This window comes from Salvia hispanica, chromosome 6, assembly GCF_023119035.1.
Source record: "Salvia hispanica cultivar TCC Black 2014 chromosome 6, UniMelb_Shisp_WGS_1.0, whole genome shotgun sequence".
NCBI lineage: Eukaryota > Viridiplantae > Streptophyta > Magnoliopsida > Lamiales > Lamiaceae > Salvia > Salvia hispanica.
Window position 1 is genome coordinate 22,530,224 of NC_062970.1, and position 20,077 is coordinate 22,550,300.

The following is a 20,077-nucleotide window of genomic DNA, read 5'->3' on the forward strand; positions in this document are numbered from 1 at the left end:
ATATTTGAGAATCTGGAACCGAGTGGTCTTTGGTAACATTTTCGAAAGAATCAAGAAGGCAGAAATCGAGGCGCAGGAAGCTTTGAAGAATTTTGAGCAAGATCCGTCCCCGGCTTTCAGAACTGAGATGAATAGAACAGCAGCTGAGTATCTTCTAAGATTGAGAATGGAAGAGGATTTCTGGAAACAGAAGGCGGCTATAAAATGGGTGGTAGAGGGAGATAGAAACACAAGATTTTTCCAAGGGTGGGTGAAATAAAAAAAGAGTCAAAGCAAAAATCCATATGATAGAGGATGGGGGTCAGATTCTTACTGAAGAAACGGATATTAGGAACTCTGCTGAGAAGTTTTTTAAAGATTTATTAACTGAAGATGTGGGGCCTCTGGCTGAACCAGAACTGGAGTTACTCTCAGCTCTTCCATCTTATGTTAACATGGAGTAGCTGGAGATGGTCCCCCTCGGCAGAGGAAGTTAAGAAAATTGTGTTTCAAATCAGTCCAGAAAGTATGGCAGGACCATACGGGTATTCAGCTTTATTTTTTCAAGCTTGTTGGGAGATTATCGGACGAGATGTGATTGATGCTGTAAGGGATTTCTTCGCTGGATCTATAATTCCAAGGGGAATCGCGGCTACTTTGATAGTCCTTATCCCAAAGAAGATGGATCCAACCAGATGGGCTGAGTTTAGACCTATAAGCCTATGTAATGTTTTGAACAAAATCATCTCTAAACTAATTGCAGCAAGGATGGCTCCTTTGCTTCCAATGATTACAGCTCCAAACCAGAGTGGTTTCATTAAAGGACGACTCCTAAGCGACAATGTCTTCCTAAGCGACAATGTCTTTTTGGCTAAGGAACTATTTCATGAAATATGGAAGGGAGTTTCTTCTCCGAATATGGTGCTTAAATTGGATATGGAGAAAGCTTATGATCGGGTCCAATGGCCATTCCTTCTTAAAGTTCTCAAGCGCATGGGATTTTCTAATAAATGGGTGATGTTGATTGAGAACTGCATATCTCCCTGCTGGTTTTCAGTGCTAATCAATGGATGTTCAGCTGGATTCTTTAAATCGACAAGGGGACTCAGGCAAGGAGATCCGATATCCCCATCCCTCTTTATTTTGGCGGCAGACTATCTGTCAAGATTGCTGGATCGTCTAATTTTGGGAAGAAAGGAGATGATGTACCGCACAGCAAGGTACACCATGGGGATCTCACATTTAGCTTACGCGGATGACATCATAATTTTCTCGCAGGCACAGAGGACGGCCATCTTAAACTTGCATGAATGTTTAAAGCATTGTATGGTGGCCTCGGGACAAAAAGTTAATGTGGGTAAGAACTGTTTTTTTCTTGATAAAGAACATGACTCGTGGGCGGAGGAGATTAAGGAGGTTAGTGGATTTAAACAAGGGTCCATTCATCTACCTTGGTGTGCCTATCTACCGAGGTCCAAAGAAAACAAGTATGTTCATGTTCATCCGGGACAAAATTTCAGAGAGAATACATGGATGGAGTCATAGAAATTTATCATTTGGAGGTCGTCTAACACTGATTAAAAGTGTTCTCGAGGCAATTCCAATTCATATAATGTAGGTGCTTGAACCTACTAAAGGAGCAATGAAGCAGGTGGAACAAGTGATGGCCCGTTTCCTATGGGGCTCCTGCAATGCATTGAAAAAGACCCACTGGGTCAATTGGCAGAGAATCTGCCTTCCAACGAATGAAGGGGGTTTGGGTATACGACGGATGGTGGACGTGGTGGAGGCATTTAGCATCAAAATATGGTGGAGGTTTCGAGAACAGGGGTCGCTATGGGCAAGGTACATGTTCCACAAGTATTGCTCAACCTCTATCCCTTTGGTAACATACGGATCTAATCGCTTCAGCCCGATGTGGAGACGAATGTTCAGGGTGGGAGATTTGTGTAGAGGGCAGATTAGGTGGGTGCTCGGGGAAGGTAATATCAGCTTTTGGTATGATGAGTGGGTGTCGACAAGGCCTCTGGCAACTTTTTGCAACCCAGATGCAGCCTTACTGAACTTAACTGTCAATGATTTTTGGGTTGGGGATCAGTGGAACGAATGGGAGCTGCGAATGCTAGCGGAGGAGGTGGGTCTGCCAGATGAGATTGTAGAGGAAATTTTGCAGGTTCCATTTGATAAGAGGGAGAAGGATAGAGGGAGGTCAGAAAGAAGATTGGTGTATGAGATGATCTGGGGAAAATGTATTGGTATCTCAATATCCTTTTTCTTGTGGCGGCTACTAGCAAATAGAATTCCGGTGGACACAAAGCTGCAATGGAGGGGGATCTCTTTGGCTTCCAAATGCAGATGTTGTGAGAAACCGGACATTGAATTTAGACTTCATTTGTTTGTTAATGGAGAGGTAGCGAGAAAGGTATGTATACATTTTGCAACATGGTTTCCTCAAGTGCCTGCTTTTGGTGAGGGGGTTAGAACATTGATTTGAGGTTGAGGTGGTGGCAGAGACATCTTGGGATGCGGTCTAGGCATCACATTTGTGTCATAATTCCTTGCCTTATTCTCTGGTATATATGGACAGAAAGGAATAGAAAGGAATGAGAATGTAAATAGGGAGAAAGCTTTTGAAGGAGAAAATGTGATTAAAAGAATTAGTGAGCCGTTGAAGAACCTTGTTTTGGCTAAATTGATTGGACCAGAGCAATGGAGAGAGTGTTGTCCGAGATTAGAGGTTATGACAGATCAGAGAAGTGGGACACGCTCTAGGAAGGTTGATAGAGTGCAGTGGAGACCCCCAGATCCTTCGTGGATCAAACTTAATGTTGATGGTGCCTATCTTCAGTCGGTACAGAAAGCTGGGGGAGGAGGAGTTATAAGGGATTTAGATGGCGAAATTCTCGCAGCTTTTGCTGCTGATCTGAAAGGAAACTCGGTGATGGAGGCTGAGGTTTTGGCTCTACTGATGGGTCTGGTCTTAGCCAAACAGCACGGAGATGGATATGGATTGAGATGGATGCAGAGATTGTGGTTCGATGGCTGGACTCAGGACAGTTAGGAGCAGCAGAGGTATGCACCAATCTGGCTAGAATAAGGAAGGAGCTAGAGGGGGTCACCTGGAAAGTTTCACATATTTTTAGAGAAGGAAACAAAGCTGCGGACTTCCTTGCAGGGATCGGTGTACAGACAAGGATGACAAGTTTCTACACAAAAGAATCGTGTTTAGCTTGAGTGAAGGCGTTGTGCAGGTTGGATCAGTTGGGGCTTCCAAATTTTCGGTTTCGATAGTTTAATTGTAATAGACTTGGTTTTAGTTGTTGTTTATTTGCAAGACGATCCACTTTTGGGATAGTCTCGTTGTAAAACCTTCGTTTTGATGATATATAGGGGATGAGGGGCCTACTTAACCCTCCACCGTGAAGGTGTTTAACCAAAAAAAAAAAAAAAAAAAAAAAAAAAAAAAAAAAAAAAAAAAAAAAAAAAAAAAAAACTCGGTCATGTTGTCTTCCTTTGCCATTGCTAGTCGTCCCCTTCTTATTATTCTACGTGTCCTTTCAAGTTCGTGATCGATCGGCTCTAAGCTGTCCTTCCCTGAGAGCGTTCACGTAAACTACCTTAAAGAGAAAAAAAAATTAACTAAAATAAAACTAAAAATAAAAAATTTGAAAGCAAGAAAATCCAAAGTAGTAAAATCGTCCGTTGGAAGATATCAATCACAAACTGATATTATTCCCTGGCAACGGCGCCAAAAACTTGATGCACTATTTATTATCACTAAAAATACCTGCAAGTATACAGGGTAGATCTAGTATAGCTAAAGGTCAGTACCGGGTTGTCGAACACGGGGAATAAGATCACCAATTGGCTATCTTCTACTAAGCTTCTTTTACTATTTGGAGAACCAGAGATTTTTATAAAAACAATTAAATTGAAAACAGAAAACGGATGAATGCAGCACAAACTAGAGATCGAATAAATGAGATAAGAGAATTCCAAGGATGTGTGTTCACAACTATGGTTATACAAATTCCTTCTACAATACCCTAGCACAGTCTATACTTCGATAGGACGAGTCACATAAGTTCTGCCCATGCGGTACAAGCTTAGATTACTAACACTAGGGGTGTCAATCCTAGATTCGTAACTCCTCCTAAGACCCTTGAAAAGTCCTCACTCTCAATTAACAGTGCCGTTTTAAGGGAAGCTAATTGTAGTGTCTATTAAGTGGATCTGATATTTTTAAGGGAAGCTCCTATGATGAGGAATGAGGAATGTTATTTTCAAGCTTTATCAAATTAGAACTTCTTTTTGCAACATAAATTCCCAGAGATTAAAAGCTAGAGTACGTCACTGTGCAAGGAGTTGAAGAAGGATTCAAGAACATCAAGAACGACAAGGATTCAACCTACGGGTTTTATTTGCTTTAGTTTTATGTTCCAATTGTTTTCCCTTCAATCTATGTGTTTAGCTTATTCCATTATGTGTAACTAAACTCATAGGATTTTAGGGATGTGTTAGTAACGACTTTGGTTATACAATTCCAGTTTTTCTATTTAATATCCGTTTTGTTTTTACTTTGTTTCTTCCCTAAGTTAGTCTTGACGATTCACGTCTGAGTGACACATTCTGTGATTGATCAAACATAATTTGCTTCATAACTGTGAGAGAGTTCTAGCAAATTAGGTCTACTTAGTAGACGCTACAGTTAGCTTCCTTTAAAACGGCACTGTTAATTGAGAGTGAGGACTTTTCAAGGGTCTTAGGAGCTTTTCGGAGTTACGTGTTAGGATTGACAACCCTAATGTTAGTAATCAACGTTTGCATCGCATGAGCATAAGCTAGTTGACTCGTCCTATCAAAATAATAACTGTGCTATGGTAATGTAGTTTGGAATTTGTATAACCATAACTGTGAATGCACATCCCTGGAATTACCCTTATATCTATCGTTTATCTCTGTGTTTTATCTACATCAAGTTGTTATTTGCTTTCAATTGTTTTCAGTTTTCAAAAGTTTCCAAAATCTTTCGGTTCTCCAGATAGTAATTGAGTTCTAGTAAGAGAGATAGACACTTTGTGTTTGTTTTCCCTGTGTTCGATATCTGGTACTGACCTTTGGCTATACTATTTCTATTATGTTAATAGTGCATCAATGGCCGATGAGTGGACCTAGTAGAAACTCAACTGATCAACTTGACTTAATCCGACCTTAAGTGCGAAAATGGAGGAACTCAGGGCCTTTCAAGACCTTAACCCACAATACTATAGATTTAGTAAACGGAAGTAAGGATCGATCCCGCAGAGACAATTTGTTCTACATTTGTTGAAGACAAGATGGGAATGGCTGCTGCCACGCTTTACGGAGTGGGTTAAGTTAAACTACTTGATTTAATAAACTTGGAGGCTGAACTAACTAAACTGATCCACTTGCTAAACGGATCTAAAAAATCTACTTGATCAAATCATACTGCAATTTCCTGAAATGGCCAAACAGAATATAGTGAACGACTGTCAGTCTTCTGCAAAATGTACGGTAAAGTAAAACTTTTCTAACAACTTCATCTTCCTCGTAGAATCAAAAGAAAATGAGTATAAGTAGATATGAACATTCCCATATAGTTGTAAACTAACAAACTTAACTTAACAACTTACAACTTCAGATCTACGCTAAGTAATTAAACTACATCTACGTAAATAAACGACTCAGCCATAATCATGCAGAAATCACAATTTAGCTAGCGATCTACCACCTCAGAAGCTAAATCAGACATCATCATATCTTCAAGCAACACAAACCAACCTAGATCTACCCCATGATGCTACAAACAACTGGATTTATTCATCCTAAAACACTTTATCCATAATTTCTTCACAACTAAGCAAAAATCTTAAATCAACAGTTCAGATCCCACCAAATAAACAGCGAAAAAATTACTTAGCTAAAAGATGTTCATAAATCAGAACCAAAAGGTTAAACAGAAAGCTCATGCATGGGAAATAGAACAATGCTAAGTAAATTGAAACCATACATTGAATTCACTACACAAAACGAAACATTAAAGTTTGATAACAACAAGGAAATTTAAAAACAAACATAACAAAGCACAAAATAAAGATTTATGGTGTTACAAATCTCCAAACTACATTTAAAACTACCACCTAACTAAACTAGAACCCAAGTGTGTGTGTGTGTGATAGAAATTAAGGTTGTGAAGTAAGATGAGCTCCCATTTTAGCCCTGGAAGAGAGTTGAATTCTAAGATGTATCTTTGTGTATCTCCATGTCCGTTTTTTTCTCCTACTCGCGCTGGGATTTCTATACTTTTCCACTATCACCCCTAAAAAGCCAATCTCTGCCTTGTGTAAACTTGCCAGAGTAGGATTACCTCTAGATTTGAAATCAATGCTTATATACCCGGTATTGTCCATAATTCACAAGAATATTCTTCAGTCTTAGTAAGAGGGGGGCTCCCGCACAAAGCCAGGGCAGATAGGTATTCCACAAAATCCAAAACACGGCATGACAATCATTTATTTCATGTCAATGTATTTATCATCACTGTGAACAAAGCCAAAAATATTTCATGAACGGTACTTAAAAGAAAGCCCACCTCATTCGCTAAAAAAAGATCTCGCAACTTGAATATTCCTTGTTCCGAATTTAGAGTCTCATAGAACAATTCCCTTTAGATAAATAAAAACAATTAGCGGGAGAAAACTTCTAATTAGAATGCATGCACCCTAATTAAAGTCTTTTATCTCGCTTCCCGACTTTCGCATATTTTTTATTATTCGGCGGCTACCTGGCGTTGCATGCGATAGCGGTCGGCCGCTTCCGCCCAAAATTTCTCTGTTGGCACCTCGTATTTTTGATCGGGCTGAATACATGCATGATTTTATCGGATTTATTATACTAACAAGGCTAATAAGTTGCAAAAGAGGGGCAAATTTGAATGTGCAGGAGCCAGAAAACGCTAAAGTAAAGTGTGCAGGGTCAACTGGATCAACTCAAGAAAAGAGGTAAAAATTGTTGGGGTTTGTATACTAAAAGATGCTTCGAGCGTACATGCCTTTGTACAGTCAGCTTGTGCATGTATACGAGAAATGCCATGTCCACTTGTTTACCTAATTATGAGAATAAATAATTTAATGTAATGGTTTATTATTGAAATATGATAAACAAGTCTAAGGCTTTTTACTAAGAAGGTCAAGTAGGGATATTCGATGAATCTCCTCATGAGTTTTCCAGTAGGGGACTTGGCCAGATCTAGTAAGAAGAAAAACGTACTCACAACCTAGATAGGCTTTGGCTACCTATTGGTACGGTTGCGGTGTTTGTGATATAATTCTCTCTTACCTAAGAAGAGATTAGTAACGCCGGTGTGGTAAAGCACTGAAAGGATCTAATCCGAAATGTAATCTTTATTGCTATCTACTGAAAGAATATATTTCAGAAAGTTTAGTATTTTCTAGTCTATGATATTAATATCAATATTGTTTATTCAATCAAACGCCACTTTGACTTATCAATATGTGAGAGTTTGTACGTAACTCAAGTTCATGATATCTTGGGTGGTAGTAATTGAATAACATGAAAGTATTGGAATATTATTTCATAGAATTCGCGTGCCCAGTGTGGTATGATTAAATCCCTAAGGGGTGATCCCCAAGAGGTGTTTGAAAGAGGAATTTATTATTCAGAAATCTGCGCAGTTGGAATTTATTCCACGAATAATAAATAAAGTTTCAAACTAGAAAAACTCTTTGGAGAATTAATTTAATTCTAGTCACATAGCAGAAAAAAGAATTAAATTGACGGATCAAGATAATCTTAAACGCGGGAAATATTATAAAATAAAATGGACCCAAGTTATTTGTAATTTGGTGATTTAAGTGGGAGTGCAATATTATTCTTTAGTGGAACAAAATAATAGTCCATTGATAATATATTAAATCATGGGTCATTTGATTTAATTAGTAATTTATCTAATGGGTGAGCCCAACACTTAAGTCATTCCATGGATCCCCTTACTAGCCCAATAAGGTCCACTATAAATAATGAATGAAAGGGAAACCCTAGCACACAATCCAAGACAACACAAAACCCTAACCCTAGGAGGCAAATCGGCACCTCCCTCTTCTCTCTCACTTGGTCTCGATTTTCGTGCCTAGCACGTGGGAGAATTAGGGTTTTGATTATTGTTCTTGATCTATCCTAATTCATAGGATTAGATCTAGACGATTTGGTGTTTGTATTGGGTTTCCCTAGATCCATTCAATGTTATTTAATTGATAATCTAAGATCCGCCCACATGGATGGAGAATCAAGCACAAGGGAATAGTACGGAAGATTCATGGTCGATAAACCAAGGATCTCCGGGTGGTGCAGCTAGCAACGTCAATCCAATGATGGATTATGAGGTAACAATCGAATCTACATCGAATATGCATGATTATGTGTTTATTTGATGTTAAATCTATAGATCTATGTTTATTGCATGAAATTAGAGTCGAATGCATAATCACCTAAATAGATCCGTCTAGGACCTGTTTGTTTTCCGTGTCTTCCGCTGCGGTAGTCCCAACAAAAATAGCATGAAAGAGAGCTGAGTTGATCCGCTAAAGTGGCCGAACTGATCAAGTGGAATCTTCCATCTACAATGATGAGTCACAGTAGAGAGAAAGAGCAAAGGCCATTCTAGAAGGGGCAGAAATGTTAAAGGCAAAATGGGCTTAACCTAGGGATTTGAGCCCAACATGTGCTCTATAAATACGAAGAGATTGCATGAATTCCACGGTTGATCACTCATCAACTTCACTCACTCAAGTTTTAGCTTAGTTATGGAGTAATTTAGTAGCTGGAGTCACATTCAATTTCAAGCTTTAAAGTTCTCAGCTCTTCTTCCTCACCAAGGGAGACGAGGCCAGATTCGTGAAGAAGTCCTTTTAGCTCATTTATCTGTGTAGTCTTTTGAGGATTTTGAACAATTCACCTTCTGCTATTTTCATCGCTTTCGTAGTTCTTAAGTTTGATCATGTTTTTCTCTTAGTCGCTACTTAGTTTATTTCCTTTCCTTGTTTCATTTGCGCAAGAATTATGTTCCATTGTTTTTACCGATGATCTTGAATGAAATAGTGTTTTTAGTGTTGATTGCCTTTGTTTGTTTCGGATCTGCTCTTTTATTGCTTTCCCATAGGTAGATATACGTTTACGTTCTTTGCATGATTTTCTTTCTTTAGCCTGAATCTACTATCGGTTAAGTGTAATTTCGTGGATCTGTTTCATTATGCCCTGTTCTGTTGTTTCATGCTGATGCTCTGTTTTAATTTGCGTTTGTGCTTTCAGTTCAGTAGCTTAAGATTAGAAGTAGAAAGTAGTTAGTTAGAAACCATCGCCATCACCTCTTTCCTTTATTGTCAGCTTTTCCGATGGTGCGCGCGGATGTGTCAGTGGTCCCGCATACTTTTTATTCTTGCTATTTTTAGTTTAGTTGATCCAGTCAAGTCAGTAGTATAGAAGGTACTTTCATTTAGTTGATCATTTCGCTAAGTCAGTAGTGTAGAAGGTACTTTCATTTAGTTGATCATTTCGCTCTAGTTAGTTCAAAACCCCAAAAATTAAAGCGTGTCCGCTGACTACCCTTCCAAATGTCTCGTTCTCAACTCCAACCGCATCCATCTCTGAGGGATTTTACCCTTACTTCCCTGTGCTAGCTTTATAGTGTAGTGGGCTTTAGGTTTTGAACACTCTCCTCGTCTTTGTTCACAACACAACGATCGTAGTTGCCGCCCAGCTTGAACAGGTCACAATTTAACTTGATCAGGTTGTGTGCTTACGTGCTTTAAAATTTACTTGTGAAAAGAGGCAAGAAAGCAGCAGTTTTCAATTTTCTACCACGATGTCGAATTAAATCCCAAGCTTTAATTAAGCGGGTGCTTAAACTCTCGCAAAATAATTGCCCTTGAATTAAATTATTTCGGACTTGAAATAAATTATTCACACTTCCAAATATTCTAGAATTTAATTAAATAATTCTCCACAATTATATTAATCATCAACCTAAATTATTTAATTTCCAGCCCAAAGAGTTGCCCAAAACATTTATTAACCCACCCTTATTTCTCCAATTAAAATTGGGGAGGCCCAAAACATTTATTAACCCACCCTTATATCTCCGATTAAAATTTGGGAGGCCCAAAACCAATTAATTATTTTTAGCCCAAAGTAAAAGCCTAAACAAGTGTAAAATTACTAAATATGTCTTAAAGGCATTGTGGTGCAACTAAAAGACCATTTCCAGTGTCAGAGAACTAGAATGGTGAAGAGTATTAGAATGAATCAACCAAAGAGATGTTAGGCATCGATTATCAAGTGGCTGGAAGCCTTAATATACAATTTAGATTATATGTACTGCAATCTAATCTAGGCAATGAATCTTCTAAAGAAGGGAGATTGGAAATACAAAATACAAACATGGAAGATCATTGATTCTGATAAAACCTTTCCAATGATAGACAAAACTCAGTCAATTCGGATACTACTTGAAAAGTTGTATACTATGATTTTGACGGTTGGCAAATCGATGTAATACCCCATTTCTCAATAGGTAACTCGAAGACTATATATATGTATGTATAGTACGTAGTCTAGAGGTTTTATATCAAAAGAAATGTCAAATGCAATATACTCCCTCCGTCTCAACGAAGATTACCCACTCTTCTTTCTAGTTTGTCCCACCCAAGATGACTCATTACTAAAAAAAACAACACTTTTATCTCTATTTTATTCTCTCTCTCTTACTTTATTATCTCTACCTAACACATAAAATAAAAATGCATAAAATCTCGTGCCGTCTTCTTCCTTGGGACGGAGGGAGTACAAGCTAATGAAATCCATTTATGGAATGACTTAAGCAAGCTTCAAGAAAAAGTTATCAATTGCCAGGTATAATGATATTATTTTCCAAAAAAACATAATAAGTGCAAGTCTTAGTTTGGAAATATGATGTCCTTAACGGTGGTGCAAGTGAATTCAAATAGTTCCAATCATATATCATTGTCGGGTGTTAGAGTTTTTTATACTAGAAATCATCTTTCGAGTGATTGGAAATTGTAAAAACTCTTGTTTTATTTTCTAAAGAATAAAACACATTATTTTGTCATAACGGTGTTATGTTTTACATTTAATGGTTGTTTTACATGTTTAAATATATAAGAAACATAACAAGTCTAAGTCTTTGTTTTAGTAGACCGGTTGTTGGCGTCGTCCACTTTAAGGTAACACAGTCAGCTCTGAACAAAGAAAAACACAATTTCACAACCCAAATAGGCTTTGAGTACCTATCGCGAAATGTTGCAATGTCAGTAGCCTTACTGAAATAAAATGATATTGGTGTGGTATAGCACTGAATGAATCTAACAGCAAGACATGTCTTTACGCCGTCTACTGAAAGAGGAGGTCTTGATAGATAATCATTTCTCAATCAATATATTTAGCATTTATCATACATTATCAATTATGCATTACTTTGATTTATCAAATGGTGCGGGGTTTTCGCAACCCAATAATCATGATATCTTGGGTAGGGGTGATTAATATATCTAGCGGTGCTAGGACTGCTATTATATTGGAACGCGCGTGAGTCTGGGACAATGTCCTCAAGAGGAGCTCGAAACAAGATTTTATTATTCGGAACTAGCTAGTTTTTAATTATTCCATGAATAATAAATAAGTGTTTCTAAGTGAGTCCACTCTTGAAATTAAAAATATATTAATTAATTAAGTGTATAGCAGACATTAATTAATTAATGGACAATTATATCTTTAGTGCAGGAATAACTTTCTAAAAGTGGAAATTCAATATTATTACTGCAGTGACTGGTAATAATATTCCAATATGAGCTTGAATTAAATTGGGATTCAATTCAATTATATATGAGCCAATTGGGTGTGGCCTCATCCAAACCTTCATAGATTCCTGACTGGGCCCAATATGTAACTTAATATAAATATGAGAATAAAAGAGAGAACACTTTTTATCTCATAATTTTCGTCCCCCTCTCTCTCTCTAAGCAGATGGCAATTTCTTCTCCTACTTTTTGTTGGAGTTCGGTCGTCTTCATTTAAGTCTTATATATTTTGATAAGATTAGCCCACTCTGATATTGAAATATAGTTCGGGAACTAGTCACATAATTTGTGGTCTATATTGAAGATCATCACGTGAAGAAGTAGCGAGCAATATTTGATTCTTTAGAGAATCAAGAAGGTATTATATCCTCCCGTAGAAAAGTATATTTTAAGTTTCAATTATTCAAAAGCATGTTTTGATTCAAGTTTTGAGCAAGACACATGTGACAATTACACGAATAAAATTTATTTAAATAATCTGCAAAATAGATTTAATTCTATGATTCATTTGTGCTTCCGCTGCCAACCCCATCATCAGGTTAGTCGCCAAAGCCAAGAGCTAGACACTGAAATTAAAAGAAAGGGGCGATGTGAAATAATAAACAAATATCTTTGTTGTAAAGAAATATTGAAGTTCGCATCATTTAAAATGTACTACGAATGATTAGTTTTTCAATTAAAATTATAAAGAAATATCTTTCTCTTATTAGGTTGTGCACAATTTATTATTCTTGCATTGTGGATGGGAGATTATTCTTAGTATTGAATTGACAATAAATCTGAATAGCGAAAGTAGATCCAGGATTCGACCAATAGTGACAAACTACGCAACAAGTAAATTATCTTATTGTTTTGTTAAATGCTCAACATGCAATATTCGTTATAAATCTAGATATGTAACCTGGATGTATTTTCCGTTGCATATAATTATTTGGTGACATGAATTCCTAATAGGTTTACCTATTATTTGTAGAGGATTCTTGAAAAACTTCACAATATCTCCATCAACAAATTCAATACCAGACTAAACTACATCTACCTCATGCTTAGGTTATATGTAAGCTTTATATGCTTGAATCAAATGTGCCGATCTTGAATCACCATAAGAGGTGGTATCCAAAGCATTTTCCTTGCAGAGTAATCCTTATTTTGTTATTTTCCAACTTGAATGTTTCCATTTCTCCTTCAAGTCCTTCATAGATTGATCATGAAGACGATTGGGGGTGTTGAGTTTTGCCAACAACTTGTTGACCGTCGTGAGCAAGAAAATTTTTGAGTAAGACCTCGAGCCATTGCATGTTTCTGGGGATGGTTTGGTTTGCCAACGCATGTACTATTGTAACACTCCGACTTTTTCTACTCCCTCCGTCCCACGTTACTTGAGACGTTTCTTTTTTGCACCGGATTTAAGAAAGTTGTGTTTAATGAGTTAAATAAAGTAGAAGAGAGAATAAAGTAAGAAAAAGAAGAGAGAGTCAAGTAAAAGAAAGAATAAAGTAGGTGAAATTAGATGTTTTGTTTTTAGCCAAAAAAGAGAAATGACTCAAGTAACTTGGGACAATCCAAAATGGAATACGACTCAAGTAACTTGGGACGAAGGGAGTATCTTTTTGGTTCACGAAAGGACGTCAAAAGCTTGCGAATTTTTTCCTATGTTCTTCTCGTCAATTAAAAGAGTTACTCCCTCCGTCCCACTTAAGATGACACGTTTTCCTTTTTAGTTTGTCCCAACTAAGATGACACATTTCCTTTTTTGGAAACTCTCTCTCCAATTAATACACTCAACCACTTTTTCTCACTCCTATTAAAATATTCATCTTTCTTTCTCTCTCTATTTTAATACTTACTCATTCATCTTTTCTTTTTCCAATTAAGCACTTTAACCAATATCAGGCTAAGAAATGTTAGGTTTCTTGTGAATAATTATGTGATACAAAGATACACTAACTGGGCGTAATACAACCCAAATGAAGATTGAAGATAAAAATACAATAAACTGAATCGAAATAACAAAACAAAAATTGAAACTATAACCGTAAAAGATGTAAGCCGAGTCGAGAAATCCTCTTTCCGCAACACGAGATACGCCACGGTAGTGCTCTCTGATTGGCGTGTCATCCCCAAAGATAAAACGGCTTCGTCTTGTTTGTTGCAGCACCGCAAACTGAACAAGCTGCGACGAACTGGATGATGGCGAGGGGAGAGCTTTGATGGAAGACTATGTAGAGAGAGGGAGAGAGCTATGCAAAATGATATGCAATATGGTTGTGTCTAGTGTAGAGAATGCAATAGATGCATGCCTATTTATAGGCCAAGTCCACTTATTGGGCATTGATGGAGTCAACAGCCATTATGTGTGCCATGATGGCTTAACTATAACCACCGGGGGTTATAAGCCGTTACGGGAGCTAGAGGAGAGTGATGCATCTGGTCACGCTACACGACGCGGTTCATCGTGAACCTTTTGGTCACACGATGCGTCGGGGTCCGTCGTGGACCACTTGGAACCCGCTATATGTCGGGGTCCGTCGTGGACCTTTTAGCACTCGTTGTGCACCTGGGTCCACTATAATTATTACACTTAATAATTCATCTTATTAAATAAATGTTTAATAAGGTTATCTCCACCAATGTGGGATAATTAACACTTTTAATTAATCCCTTGGTTGAATTTCATAACTCCTTTATAGCTCACAACTGTGACAAACTTTAATTCATAATTGGGTTTTTGGCTTTTTAAACCAAAACCTTTCCCCGAATTCTGGTTTTTCCCATGAACTATGAGATATTTTTTTAAAACCACGAACTTTCATTTCGTTAGGATTTTCCCAACCCGACCCGAATAACACATTTCTGGTAAAGAAGTTGTCGAAAAAATGACATAGACGCCGGATATAGGACCTTAAAACGACGTCGTTTTACGACTCAATCACATTTACATTACCCAACCCACCTAAAATCGAATTCAGCCAGCCAATTAAACCCTAAAATCAAATTCCGACATCTTCGTTCATCCGCTCACTTCGAAATCAGGCGTCTTCGTTCTATCTCTGGTAGGTGAGTAGGTTGCTTTTGGGCGTCCTCATTTTGGGCGTGCTGGCTGCGGATGTCCTGGCAGTGGGCGACCTAGCCGTTAATGACAAATAGGATTAAAATTGACACGTAGACAACCCGGGTTTCACCGTTTACCCGCCAAGGGAAAATCCCAACGAAATGAAAGTTCGTGGTTTTAAAAACAAATCTCATAGTTCATGGGAAAAACCGGAATTCGGGGAAAGGTTTTGGTTTAAAAAGCTAAAAACCCTTCATAATTTCTCACTCACCGGGAATCGGTTTAAAGAAAATGAATATACCACAGACATCTACTCCGAAAGTAGATCGTCGCTATTGCATTTAATTTTACAAAATCAAATGTCTCATCACATTTATATTGGTCAAGGTTAATTGAAAAACACGATTCCAACAATCCCCCGCATGAGTGAAAATTGCCAAATGCATATGTATGCAGACACAAGCTCAACCCTCAAGAGGTATATAAGCATGAGGATAGATAGTTGTTGGCTTTGAACCATCTATAGTCAACACCATCGGATACACAGGCGGATTAGTAGCGCGATGCTTTGAACTATTCCTCCATGGCGTGCACCGAGACAATGATGTCAACATTTAAACACCCCAACCTCATCTGTTCTCACGTTTTGTGTCCATTGTGGCCTTGGACACCACTTTGGATTCATAAGTGTGTTATATGAAGCGGCCACACTTCACACTTATATAGGTGATTCTTAGTCGAGTATCTTGCCATACTCGATCTCCTTTGAGAACTTAATCTCCTCGAGATCCTTTAGGAATCATTAAAAGTCACACAGTCTTAACCTCACCACTAGGCAAGTTTTTCAACACTCTATTGCTCTCTAGGGAATAAATATAGATGAGTGTTTCACACGAACTCTCATAGCTTAATTTTCCAATTGAACCAAGTTCTTGGGATCTCCAGTTATCATGGTTAGGTTACCACTATGATAATTCTTTAGTTTGTGGATTTCAAACCTATTTCCTCTAGCAGTTTATTCATTTGATCACGGTTTAACCATTTGGTTAGCGGATCCGCTAGATTATCTATTGACTTTTCTTAGTTAAATGTAATCACCTCTGTTGTGATCAAATATCTCACAGTATTATGTCGTCAACGAATCTGTCGAGACTTACCATTGTACAAGCCATCGTTTGCCAATCATATAGCAGCTTAGCTATCACAGTGAATCAATACGATGCATTGACTTTTACCAACATGGAATATCTTCATCCATCCGGCTTCTTCACCAGCTTTATCTAAAGCTATGAATTATGATTCCATTTGTTTAAAGTGAGTCTTTGTTATCCAGTTCGCATCACAGTACCCTTCAAGTACCGGGGGGTATCTCAAAAATTGTAGCCCATGATTTTGAGAGTATACTTCAAGCACCTCAGAACTCTTACAAGAGCTTTCCAATGCTCCTTGCTTGGATTGCACGTGTAACGACTCAACTTGTTCACAACGCAAGCAAGTCTAGTCTAGTTCAGTTAGTCAAATACATAATGCACCCACCAACCCGTGCATAATCTTCTTGTGCAGCAGGCCCGCCCTTGTTCTTTCTCAAGTGAATATTGAGCTCTACAGTCATCTTATCCGACACGCTATCATAGGCGTTGAATCTCTTTAGTACCTTCTCAACATAATGAGATTATGTTAAGATGATTCCTTCTAATTTTCTTAGATTTTCATTCCAAAAATCACATCGGCTAGACCCATGTCCTTCATGACAAAGGTTCTCTTTAACATGATTTTCGTATCATAACTCACTTGGGTGTAACTGCCCATGATTAACATACCATCAACGTAGAGACACACTATAATTTACTCCCTCCGTTTGCTTAAAGCCTTTGAATACCTATCAACTTTATATTTATCAATTGTTCTATCAACCTTAAACTTCTTTTCAAGGACTCATTGGCATCCTAAAGGTTTAGCACCTTCAGGTAGATCAACCAACACCCAAGTGTGGTTTAGTAAAATTGAATCAATCTTGCTTTGAACAGTTTCTCCTCAATGCAGCCCAACAACGGTTACTTTTATTGACATTGGTTCTTCATCCAACATAAAAGCAATGTAGTCATGACCAAAAGAATTTGATGTTCTGACCCTACTACCACGTCTTAGTACTGTATCATTTGGATCGGGCCTTGTTCGCTTGAGCGATTTCTCTTACAGATTCTGCTAAAGAGTGATTTGAGTGTCTACCTACAAAGCAAGCCTCCACATGGAAGGTTATAGTGGCATCATTCCTCGACAAATACTACGCGTCGGGCACCATACTGAAATTGAAGAGTGAAATATTCCAATTCATTCAACGCACAGACGATCCCCTTTATGAGGCCGTAGCTCGTTTCAAGGGACTCCTCTGCAAGTGCCCCAACCATGGTTTTGCTGGGGCTTGGTGCCCCTTGCACAGCGGAAGACTTGTACAAAAAAAATAAATCAGATACGGATCTATTTGACCGATTATGCGATTAATCAATTCACATGTTAAACAGATAATTGCATTCTAGAACGCAAATAATTCATGCTCAAAGAAAGTAAATCCTAAACATGAATAATACGGTTTAGTGTTACCGATTTGATTCTCCAAAGAATCGTCGATTGCTCGCGCCTTGTTCACGTGATGATCCTAGACCACAGATCTTCTCTCTGGTTCCCGAACTGTATTCTGATATCAGTGTGGGCTGATCTCACCGGGATACTAGGACTTAAATAAAAGAGACAGAAAAATTCCTCACGGAGGACGAGCTGAAATTCTCACGGAGGAGAAAATAAAAAATCGTTTCCTTCTGTAGAGAGAAAGGAACAAAAATTTCATAATAAAATAAATTGATTATTCTGTCTCCTTTATTCTCCTATTTATATTAAGCTCCTTTTGGGCTTAGACAGGAATCTATGGAAGGTTTTGAATATGGGCTCCCCCAATTAGCGTTTTACTAATTAAATTGGACCCACAATTAATACAAGCTTATATTAGAATATTACGAGCAGCCACCACAGAAGTAATATTGAACTCTCTCCATCCAAATCTGAAATTACAAGTGATCCGGGTTTCCGTTATTTATATTATTTATTTCCCGCGCTTTAGATATAAATGTCCATTAATTAATTAATGTCTGATATGGACTTAATTAATTAATATCTTATTAGTTCCAAGAATGGACTTAGCAAGAAACACTTATTTATTATTCATAGAGTGATAAAACTCCAACTGGCCAGTTTTCTGAATAATAAAACCTTGTTCGAGCTCCTCTTGAGTACATTATCAAACGAGACTCACCTCGCGCACGATTCAACATAATAGCAATCATAGCACCGCTAGATATTAACCACCACTACCCAATATATCAGGATTATTGGGTTGTGAAAAACCCGCACCATTTGATAAGTCAAAGTAGTGCATAATCAATACCGTATGCTCAATGCTAACATATGTAGATTAAGAAATAGTATTTTATCAAGACCTAGTCTTTCAGGTAGATAGCATAAAGACACGTCTTGCTGTTAGATCCGTTCAGTGCTATACCACACTAATGTCATCTTATTTCAGTAAGGCTTAGAAATATGTGGACTGACATTGCAACCTTTCACGATAGGTAGTCTAAGCCTATCTAGGTTGTGAAATTCTTCTTTTTCTTTTGCAAAGCATTGCATAGATCTGACCGTGTTACCTTAAAGTGGACGACGCCCACAACCGGTCTACTAAGCAAAAGACTTAGACTTTGTTTACTTCTTATGCATTTAGATGTTTATAAAAAATCTTATAAATTCACAAGCAAACACAATGTAATAATATACTGATTCCATTCGTGCGAAACTACTCGAATAATACTGAATCGGGTTAAAAGTGGATTGTAGAGTTTTACGTATACAAGCAAGATTCTATTCGTGCAAAACTTGCTCGAAACATGCTTTTCAGTATACCAAACCTAACAGGTTTCACCGTGGATCACCAGGTAGGCATTCTCTATAATGATTTCAATGAACAAATATGTGCTATGTTGGATTCAGGGGCGAACGGAGGATTTCAATGGAAGAGCGGAGCGGAGGCCATGGCAGTGATAGATGAATTTGCCAACAACAGTCGCGGGTGGTCGAAGGAGAGGCATCAATCTAGAAGGGTTGCAGCCGTAGAAGCATCCGAGGAGAGCTCATTTGCAAAGGAGTTGGCAGAGCTCAAGGTTAGGGTGAATTAGATGGACACATCAAGGAGAGAAGATCCGGCCCCACCGACTTCCGTTATTGCAGTCACAAAACCAGACGCTCCTTCCACTCCCACCGAGGATGTCAACTACGTGCAACAAGGAGGCGGTCCCAATAGACCATTCAACAATAATAATTATCGTCCTAACCAGAGGGGCGGTAATTACAATAACTATAATGGGAACTGTCCTCACCCTAACCTTTCATACTCTAACAATAATTTCTTGCAACCCCCTGCAGGATTTAATGTGAGTAAAGGTGGAGTGGTTGAGCCCGCGAAGGAGGAGAGATATGAGGCAGGGATCATGAAAATCCTAGAAGTGCTAGTGCAAGACACAAAGACCAACGACACCAAGATTGGAATCGTGGAAGCAAGGTTGAACAACCTCGAGGCTGGAACAACCACAATTGCCACTGTCGTCACCACCATCAAAACTCAAATGGACCAAGTCCAACAAAAGATAGATGAGGATAAGAATGCAGCAGCACGAGTGGCTGACATCAACAAAAAGTGGGTTGCAAAGCAGAAAACGGGGGCAGAAAGCAGCTCTGGGATGCAAACTGGAGTGTGCCCGCGAAGAAAGATGTTCTCGTGCGGCACCCAGGGATTGTACTCCCTTTTTAGCCAAAGAGGAAGTTTAAGCTTGAGGAGCAATTTAAGCATTTCTTGAATATGTTCTGCAAAGTTCACCTTAACATTCCTCTTGTTGAATCATTGCAGGAAATACCTATGTTTGCAAAACTACTTAGGGAGGTCGTGATGAGAAAGAAGAAGCCTACAATGGCAGATCTTACGTTACCATTTCATTACAGTGAGATCATTCAAGGAAAGGTGTTCGATCGGGCAAGGAAAGGTGGACAAAGCGCTCTGTCATCTTGGAGCTAGCATCAACATCATGCCACT

General features: G+C 38.3%; 1 protein-coding gene across 1 annotated transcript; it reads left to right on the forward strand.

The window, feature by feature from the left end:
* The first annotated feature begins 507 nt into the window (after window positions 1-507).
* Window positions 508-19,166, forward strand: LOC125194947. Its single transcript, XM_048093159.1, has 4 exons — window positions 508-1,395; window positions 1,598-2,401; window positions 2,567-3,035; window positions 18,907-19,166. The coding sequence occupies exons 1-4, from the start codon at window positions 508-510 to the stop codon at window positions 19,164-19,166; spliced, it is 2,421 nt and encodes an 806-aa protein (XP_047949116.1).
* The last annotated feature ends 911 nt before the right edge of the window (window positions 19,167-20,077 follow it).